General features: G+C 39.8%; 2 protein-coding genes across 2 annotated transcripts; both read left to right on the forward strand.

Moving 5' to 3' along the window:
• Positions 1-315: 315 nt before the first annotated feature.
• LOC131511470 (keratin-associated protein 13-1-like) lies at positions 316-1,165 on the forward strand. Its single transcript, XM_058729117.1, has one exon. The coding sequence runs from the start codon at positions 378-380 to the stop codon at positions 861-863; it is 486 nt and encodes a 161-aa protein (XP_058585100.1). The 5' UTR covers positions 316-377; the 3' UTR covers positions 864-1,165.
• Positions 1,166-6,439: 5,274 nt separating this feature from the next.
• LOC131511471 (keratin-associated protein 13-1-like) lies at positions 6,440-7,283 on the forward strand. The gene has a single exon (XM_058729118.1). The coding sequence runs from the start codon at positions 6,506-6,508 to the stop codon at positions 7,031-7,033; it is 528 nt and encodes a 175-aa protein (XP_058585101.1). The 5' UTR covers positions 6,440-6,505; the 3' UTR covers positions 7,034-7,283.
• Positions 7,284-9,928: the final 2,645 nt, after the last annotated feature.

Below are 9,928 nucleotides of genomic sequence, written 5' to 3' on the forward strand. Positions count from 1 at the left end.
GAAGAAAGCATTCCTCGGCCAAATCTGAGCACATGTACAACTAGTCATGACCAGAAAAATAAGAGGGGCTTCCTTGGCCATGACGGAGTACGCATTAATTACATATCGTCATAGCATTTGTAACATGGATGTAATTCTTTGACATAGAGCTATAAAATGAGTGCACCCATAAATATAAGATGAAGAGAATTAGTTAACTCCAATTACAAAGAGGATTACTGAGTTACATGTATGCAAATGAGGGACTCCAAATCTGGAGAAGATGGCACTGTAAAGTGCCACACCCATTGCTGAGAGTGTATAAATGCCTTACTTGAGGAGCAATATTCAAGCACAGAATCTTCTGTCACTCAGCTGAACTCCCATCTCCTGCCAATATGTCCTACAGCTGCTGCTCTGGAAACGTCGCCTCCCAGTCCCTTGGGGGCTACCTGCGCTACCCAAGCTCCTCCTGTGGCTCTTCTTCCCCCAGCAACCTGGTCTACCGCACTGACCTCTGCTCTCCCAGCACCTGCCAGCTGGGCTCCTCCCTCGACAGCGGCTGTCAGGAGACCTGCTGTGAGCCCACCAGCTGCCGGACGTCCTGTGTGGTGTCCAGCCCCTGCCAGACGTCCTGCTCCCTCCCGAGGACCTCCACGTTCTGCAGTCCCTGCCAGACGACTTATTCTGGGTCTGCCGGCTTTGGGTCCAGAAGCTGCTACTCTCTGGGCTGTGGATCCAGTGGCTTCAGACCCATGGCTTGCAGAGTCCAAGGTTTCCCTTCTATGAGCTATGGATCTCAGTTCTGTCACCCATCCTTCTTGACTTCTAGGACCTACCAGTCTTCTTATTACAAACCAATGTGTAGATCTGGCTTCTACTGATCACTTTACTAAATTTCTAATCTTATTGTTCATCTCATCAATACCTCTACTCATAACCTTTATTCTCTTCATCACTTGCAGGAAGAATTAGCTTCTTATTCTTCGATTATCAAATTCTCACCTAGTGTCTGCCCCCAAATACTGGCTGACAGACTTTATTTGAAAAATTCTCCAGTGAATATACTCCCTGAACATAAGGTCTAAAGTCTGCATTGCAGATAAGATTCATGTTATTGGATTTTCTTCCAAAATTGTATGAAAAACCAAATGACTATAATCTAATAAACTTACTGCTTCTGATATCCAGCTGTGTTTATTGTTGTTAGTTGTTTATTGGCTAAGTTTTTTTACTGTGATAGATAAAGAAGATATTATGAAACTATCTATCTGCACCTGGAAATAGATTGGAAATCTTGAGAAATTGGGGACTTGAACTAATTTTGAGGGACCTCAGAGATTTTTCTTACTCAAACTACAGGTAGTGGAAGACTATTTTGCGAATGGAAATCTCAGATTCAGGAATGGGATTGATTCCCTCACAAGAAGTGGTAAGGTAGCAGACTAGCTGATAGTTATATAAGGAATGCAGAGAACAAAAATAATGTTTAGATTTATATGGTGAGGCTTGCACATGAAAGAAAAATGGAATCGAACATAAATGAAAATGACTATGTATTAATTTTAGGTAGTTTGGCTTGAAGTCACCCACCCTTTCTTGGTAAAGGTGATAAGCACCTGTAATGTCACTGATGAGTTCTCAATATGATCTTCTCTACGTATGTGTAATGAGTGATGCCTTAACATTAGAGTGAAGAATCTAAATTCCTAAGGATGATTTCCACCTTGGTTTTGACTCATGTTTCAAACTAAAAGATAATAAGCATTTGGTACCATCAGGAATGGCGATTTAATGCGTATTTAAACACACAGAAACACGGGCAAATATTATCTTTCATTTTCATGATATCATTCTCTGTTTTTTTAGGCAAAGTATTTCCAGGAATATCAAAATGCAAAGATAGATAGATTTTGATAAGGAACCTATTCCCGACTCGGGCTGTGTGCTAACAGTTCAGAGCCTGGAGCCTGCTTCAGATTCTGTGTCTCCCTCTCTCTCTGCCCCTCCCCTGCTTATGCACTGTCTCTCTGTCTCTCTCTCAAAAATAAATAAACATTAAAAAAAATTTTTTAAAGAAAAGAAATTATTGAAAATTCAGTTAACTTACAGTTGAAGGAGATATTTACGAGGTGTGTCAATGGAATACATGGTTAAAAATAGTTGATGAATGGAGCACTTGGGTGGCTCAGTTGGTCAAGCGTCCAACTTTATCTCAGGTCATGATCTCACAGTTCATGGGTTTGAGCCCTGCGTCAGGCCCTATGCTGACAGCTCAGAGCTTGGAGACTGCTTCGGATTCTGTCTCCCTCTCTCTCTGCCCCTCCCCCCGCTCACACTCTGTGTCTCTCTCTCTCTCTCTCAAAAATAAATAAACATTAACATTTTTGAAAAAAAGATAGTTGATGAATAACTGTCACTGCATCATTTAGAGGTATTACATTTTATTTGTGTTTTTTGGAGGTATTACATTTTAAACCACAATAATTCTTGTTTCCACCCCTTTCCATTCAAACCATGAAAATAGTTTAGTGCTCGGACGCTTACTTCTATTTCTCATAATTCTAATCATTCTTTCATATTTTAAAAGCTAAATAGTGTATCCAAGGATTAATTATGAATTTTAAATTTATTCCTAAGGGGGACTAAGATAAAAATTGGTATACTTAGAAATGAAAAAAGTATATATTCAGAATTAATATCTTTTGCCTAGAAAAATCTAGGTAAAGAAAATATATGTGACATGTTCAGAAATTACCAGGGACAAAACATCAGGGAGGTTTCAACCACCACAACAACAAAGTCTCAGAATTTGTGACTATTTTTAGGTTAGGAATATTGCTGAATCCAAATGAGAGGCTGAGGCAACTCATGAGCTTAGGTAACCAAAACTGAAGGTTACAAACTTCTAATGATTTTGACAAAAATTGTCTGAGATGCTGAACAAAACCTCAGGACTAGGGTAAGCCTCAAATATTGACCCCTTCCTACGAACTAAAGCTCAGTTCCAAATTATTTCGATGCTTGATTATATTAGCATGGTATAGAGACGACTTTCAATAATTTCTTTACACAGACAGATATAGATATAAATGTAAATGCAGGTATAGCTTTATAGGTATAGATGTAATTATAGATATACTTTTATATAGATATGGATGAGTATATAGATGATAAAGATAGATGATGTAGATAGAGATCATCTGATACCCTTGGGAAATTCACCGGGCTTTAAGAAGTTAAGAAATGATTAAATCCAAAATATGTATCATGTAGTAGAAGTCACTTTAGGAAATAAAAAGAGAAATTGAAGATTTTAAGAGAGAGAGAGAGAAACATATTAAAATAACCAACTAAAAATTCGAAAATTGAAAAGTGCAGTAAGTTAAATGTAGAATTGTTGAATGGATTAAGAAGAAATTAGACACAGCTGGAGAGACAATTGGAGATTGTTCTGGAGAACACATTCAAACTAACAAATAAAGAGAATGCATCGGAGTCAAAACTGATGAACAAAAAGGAAGAGAAAACTTTAAAATCACCAACAGAGAAAGAAAATGCAAGTTACCTTCAAAAAAGCCGCAGTAAGATTGACAGCTGCATTCTAAACAGATAGAAAAAGGAAAGCAGGACAATAATTAAATATCCTCAAATTTCTGAAGAAAGAACACTTTAAAGCTAGAATACTTGACTAGTGAGTATTTGTTTCAAAACTAAAGGAGAAATGCAGAATTTTCAGACAATCAGAAACATAAAGAATCTGTCACTACCTTTCCAGCACTAAAATATATAATAAAAGTTATATATAGTCAGAAGCAAAATAACCCCAGAACATACAAAAAAGATCTAAAAAGAAATGAAGAGTAAAGGAAAGATATATATTGGGTAGATGTAAGCAAATTTGGGTCATAAAAACAAGGAGGCAAATACCTATCAATATACATAAGCATAACTGAAATTATAATAATGAATATCCTAACATAATAATACACGAATTGGGATGCCTGTGTGCCTCCATTGGTTAAGCATCCAACTCTTGATCTCGGCTCAGGTCATGATGGCTCGTGGGATCCAGCCCCACATCGGGCTGTGCACTGACAGCTTGGGAACTGCTTGAGATTCTCTCTCTCCCTCTCTCTGCTCCTCCCTTTCTCGTTCTTTCTCTCTCTCTGTCTCTCAAAATAAACAAATAAATTTAAAAAAAAGAGAAGCTGTCATTAAAAATAATAGTGCATGAATTGGGGTAAAGATAACTGACCCTAAGATTTCTGACATTTTTGGGGCGCCTGGGTGGCTCAGTCGGTTGAGCATCCGACTTCAGCTCAGGTCATGATCTCTCGGTCTGTGGGTTCGAGCCCCACGTCGGGCTCCGTGCTGACAGCTCAGAAACTGGAGCCTGCTTCAGATTCTGTGTCTCCCTCTCTCTCTGCCCCTCCCCCGCTCGTGCTCTGTCTCTCTGTCTCTCAAAAATAAATAAACACTAAAAAAAATAATAAAAAAAGATTTCTGACATTCTTGCATTGGGCAGGAAATAGTAAAAGTGTTCATTTATATTAGCAAGTCAAAAAGCATGCTGTGAACTCTAAGGCAGCTGTGTCCAGTAGAACCTCCTGTGTTGTTGAAAATATTTTTATCTGCATTTTCCAATATATGGCTTCCATCAGCCACGTGTATCTATCGTGCTTTTGAGACGTGGCTAATATGACTGGAGAACGAAACTTTTAATTTAATTTAATTTTAATTGATGTTAATTGAACTTGATATATGTGGATAGTAGCTAGTCTGTTGGATGGTGTGGCTTTAGGATATCCTCTAAATGAATTAAAAAGTCATGGATATCATCCTGAAAGGCTGACAGAATGATTGTGAAGAAATATCTTGTATTGCATCTAATAATCTTCATGTCTTGTCATACAGCAAACTTTGGGGTTAGTAAAACGGAGGTAGCATTTTTTGTTTCTTTTTCCTGATGATTCTTTTTACTTTTTCCCTTCTCTGTTTCCTTATATTGAAGAAACTCTATTTTAAGTAGACAATAGTTTTGGTTTTTAGTCCAGTCTGATAGTCTAAGTCTTTTCTACAGATTATTTAGTCTATTATAGTTAACTTAATTATTGATAATTTCAAATTTCTCCTTACACATTTTCTCTGTGTAATAATAAATTTTCACACTTTTCTCACTTTTGGGAGAGGTAATAAAATGGTTAAAGTTAGAATTTTATCCTTTAAGTTATTTTTTTATAATTTCAAAAATTGTTAGTAAGTTTTCAAGAGATTTTAATGATCATTCTTAATTACTGTTTACTTCTACCTATATATTAAGAAACACAAACCACTTTATTAGTGTTATGCACAGTGAGTATTTAGACAATTCACTTATATTTCAATCTTTTTTATTGCCTCCTGCAATTACAAGTTCCCCTCTGGGGTAATTGTCTTTCCAACCGGAGAAAATGCTTCAAGATTCATTTCAGTTAAGTTTTGCCTGATGTGGAGAACTCTATAAAAGAAAATATTTGGATATTTTACAATGGAAAAATAATCTTAAAGAAAACTGAAGTAGGGAAGAATGTTTTTACAATGAAGGAGATAATCGTAAGATAAGAACCTAAAGATTAAAAATGACCAGAAAGTATTGTGTAATAAGACTCGTCCTAGGAGAGCAGGATTACTGGACACATTGTAACTACAGGTGACAAAAGGGACAATGTGTATATGAAAAGCCATAAACTATATTAATACAGAACCTGTTTTTATTGAAATTACACACAGATGGAAAGACCTATAGTGTCACTAGTTACTTTCCTTCACCTCAAGAGTATTTGACTCTGAGTTTCTTCACACGTGTACAAACTGGTCTCCACTGAGATCTTTGTCCCAAATTAATCTTGCTTGGTCATTTTGCCTTTAAACACTTGTCCTGATTTCTCTCTGTGACCCATCATATTTCTCAATCAATTTATCGTATTTATTTTCCCCTTTCCAATGGATGAGAGGTATATATATATAATGTAACGTAATGTATAAGAAGTAATTTTAGGGAATGAAATACATTTATAGAAAGAAAATCATTGGTGACAAATAAGGTGCCTCTATTTCACTGAGGTAGATAAAAAGTGACTTCATCTCAATCCCTGCCTTTAGAGCTAAGCATTCCCCAGCCAATGTACAGGCAAAAGGCACAACGAGTCTCAGCCAAGGAGAAGAGTAGGGGGTTTCCTGGTCGTGATTAGTTGGCATTAATGACATACAGTCATAGCATTTCTGACATTGGGATGGTTCGTTGGCTTGGTGCTACATCACAATGAATTCTCCCACAAATATGAGATGGAAGGAATCATCTGCAATTAGAGAAAATATCACTGATGTACATATAGGAAAATGAGAGATTCCAAATGTGGGAAAGGTGACTGTAAAAAATGCCACACCCATGGTTGACAGTATATAAATGCCCCAGTCTAGGAGGCGACATTTAAACTCAGAACCTTCTCACTGTAACTCAGCTGAACTCACATCTCCTGCCAACATGCCCTACAGCTGCTGCTCTGGAAACTTCTCCTCCCGCTCCCTTGGGGGCTACCTGCGCTACCCAAGCTCCTCCTGTGGCTCTTCTTCCCCCAGCAACCTGGTCTACCGCACTGACCTCTGCTCTCCCAGCACCTGCCAGCTGGGCTCCTCCCTCTACAGCGGCTGTCAGGAGTCCTGTTGTGAGCCCACCAGCTGCCGGACGTCCTGCGTGGTGTCCAGCCCCTGCCAGACGTCCTGCTCCCTCCCGAGGACCTCCACGTTCTGCGGTCCCTGCTGGACTGCTTACCCTGGGTCTGTGGACTGTGGATCCAGAAGCTGCCATTCCCTGGGCTGTGGATCCAGAAGCTGCTACTCTCTGGGCTGTGGATCCAGTGGCTTCAGACCCCTGGGTTATGGAGTCTGTGGTTTCCCTTCCCTGAGCTATGGATCCAGTTTCTGCCGCCCAACCTACTTCTCCTCCAGGAGCTGTCAGTCATCATGTTACAGACCAACCTGTGGATCTGGATTCTACACGTCCACTTGTTAAGGGTGCAGACATTTTGAGGAGTGTGTCGAATCTCTGAACAGGGAACCTCTCATCTTCATGATCTTCAGGAAAAAGTCTTCAGTCACCTTTTCTCCAGCCACAAAGCACTGACCAAAAAACCTGTCTCTAACATATACTGAACTTAATGATTAATTTTATTGGATTAATTGATAGAATTGGTGGAATTAAATAAATGGCGAGATCAATTAATGGAATTGATGTTAATAAACATGAATTATCATTAATGAAATAGTGGGATTCTTGTTCATGTGTTTATTTTTTATTTTTAAAATAATTTTTAAATGTTTTATTTATTTGTGAGAGAAAGAGGGCGAGAAAGAGAGAGAGAGAGAGAGAGAGAGAGAGAACGAGTGGGGAGAGGCAGAAAGAGGCAGACACAGAATCCAAAACAGGCTCCAGGCTCTGAGGTGTCAGCACAGAGCCCGACATGGAGCTCGAACTCATGAACCGCGAGATCATGACCTGAGCAGAAGTCAGCTGCTTAACTAACTGAGCCACCCAGGCACCCCTCTTGTTCATGCATTTTATTCACAAGAGATGAAAACCCAAATGAACATAATGTAATAAACTCATTCATTCTGCCTTCCAAATATTATGCTAATTTTATTCTTAGTTTTAACTGGGTAAGGTGTTTGAGTTTTTTGGTTTTTTGGTGGTTTTTTTTTTTTTTTTGCTTTTGCTTTTTTGGGGGGTAGTTAATAAGTCAATTTTTACCATGTCTGTGGGAGCAAACTTTGTAAACCTAATAATAGATTGATGAATTTGAGCTAATTTATTTGGGGCTTTAGACATTTATTTCTTTAAAACTTTTTTTCTGGGGCACCTGGGTTGCTCAGTCAGTTGGGCGTCCGACTTCGGCTCAGGTCATGATCTCACTGCTCGTGAGTTCGAGCCCTGAGTTCGGCTCTGTGCTGACAGTTCGGACCCTGGAGCCTGCTTCAGGTTCTGTCTCTGTCTCTCTGCCCCTCCCTTGCTCACGCTCTCTCTCTCTCTCTCTCTCTCAAATATAAAATAAAAGATAAAATTTTTTAAAGACACTTCCTTTCTGTAATCCTTTTTTATGCATACCTAAACTTTATATGAATAATAATCTCAAGAGCAGTATAGAGTATATTTCCTCCAAAGGATGCAGGACCTTGGTGTTGGCTGACAAAAGGAAAAAATACATCTGATACATCTAAATTCCTGGACGGTGGCAATTGACCCGGTCAGCTAATTAGGGACCTGGAAAGGAGAATATTAGAATACTGATACAAAGGAATCTGGTGTAGAGGCATGTGGATAGACACATGCAGTGGACACACAGTGTGTATTTCTTCTTAGTGCCCACCGGAATGCATCTACCATGGAAGAAACAATCAAGTAGACAAAATGACTCCGCCGGTTGATGTGAGCCTACCAGCAGTCCCTACAATGCTGGCAAGATGAACAAGTGCACAAAATGACCCAGAGGCTATGAATGGGTACAGTAACATAAGCAGAATCTACTTACATAGCTGATACAATTACGCCACCTGTGACTGTCCAATCTCAGTAACGGAGGCTAATGCTAAACTCTCACCATGACATTAGTGCTCAAGGAGACCAACTGGCAGCTTGGTTGCAAGTTGAACGTGGTCCTCTTCTGCCCTGGAAAGATCAGTGTTCATTCTCAAACGTGTAGATATGTATTCAGAGTATGAGTTTGCTTTTTATGCTTACCACAGCAGCGCCGTTATTCAGGACTTAATGAATAGCTCCATCTACCAGCATGGGACTGCTCCCCCTGTAGCGACCAATCAGGAAATCCACTTTACAGTAGGGACAGTGTATGTCGAGATCCACAGGTTTTAGCAAAAACCACAGCAGCCTGAAGCTACCTGCCTAATACTGCGTTGGATTAGTGTACTGACTGCAAAACTGAGCATGGAGGCAATGCCTTCAAAAGACTGAGCTCCAAGTATCCACCTACTATTATTTTCAGTGACTTATTTAAAAACTTTGTGCTTCTTATTTCTACAGCTGGAATTTTCAAGGATGGAGACCCAGTTCTCAAAGGCAGTCTTCTTAAGGAACACAACAGGCGTCTCGCGGAACTGTAGCTATGGCTGCTGCCTGAACCCTTTGGGCTCCTTATTGTCAGGAACCGAAAGGCAAATGAATAAATAAATAAATAAATAAATAAATAAATAAATAAAATAAAAAAGAGTTGTCATCCATCTATCCCTGGGTAGATGACCCTGATCAGTAGAAAGTGCTAATGTTACTGTTACACAGTGAGGGAAGGGGGAATACGTGTGCAGCTCAGTGAATCTACTTGGATGGCTCTTAGAACCTCCCGTCCAACTGTGGACATGATTTGTCAAATGCAGTGATTCTCGCAAGAAAAAGGTACAGTTATCAGTATTCATACTTCTCAAGAATAAGTCTTGGGTAACACCATCGAGAAATCCACCATGACCACCAGAGGCGGTAATGGAGGGCGAGGCAAATGTTTCATGGATGGTGAACGAGGGTGATGGTGAGCGCCAGCTAGAGCCACAAGATCAAATGCAGTGACAGGGACTGTGTTTCATGCCACGGCCTTGCCCTTTTATTATTCCCCTCAGGAATAGAGGCCTACCAGAGCCATGGAGAATCTCTCTCCTGACACGTTGACCCTGAAGGTGCCACCAGCGGACTGTGACGGGTACAGATCGGCACTGGAACTCACATCACATTGCTGCACAAGAAGAATAGCTCTCTGGCTTTGACAAGGGAAGCCAGCTGACAGGCTTTCTCTGTTGGCTTCTTTGGGCTCTGCCTCCCCTTTTAGCCAAGGTCAAGTTTTTCTCATGGCAGTCAGTGACTGGAAGAGGTGGTAGAATGGCTTTGTGCATTCACAGGTGCTACTCT

The sequence above is a fragment of the Neofelis nebulosa genome, chromosome 5, assembly GCF_028018385.1.
Source record: "Neofelis nebulosa isolate mNeoNeb1 chromosome 5, mNeoNeb1.pri, whole genome shotgun sequence".
Classification (NCBI taxonomy): domain Eukaryota; kingdom Metazoa; phylum Chordata; class Mammalia; order Carnivora; family Felidae; genus Neofelis; species Neofelis nebulosa.

Excerpts from the sequence above, each read along its gene's own strand:
- LOC131511470 (XM_058729117.1), top strand. The coding sequence starts at position 378 with ATGTCCTACAGCTGCTGCTCTGGAAACGTCGCCTCCCAGTCCCTTGGG.
- LOC131511471 (XM_058729118.1), top strand. The coding sequence starts at position 6,506 with ATGCCCTACAGCTGCTGCTCTGGAAACTTCTCCTCCCGCTCCCTTGGG.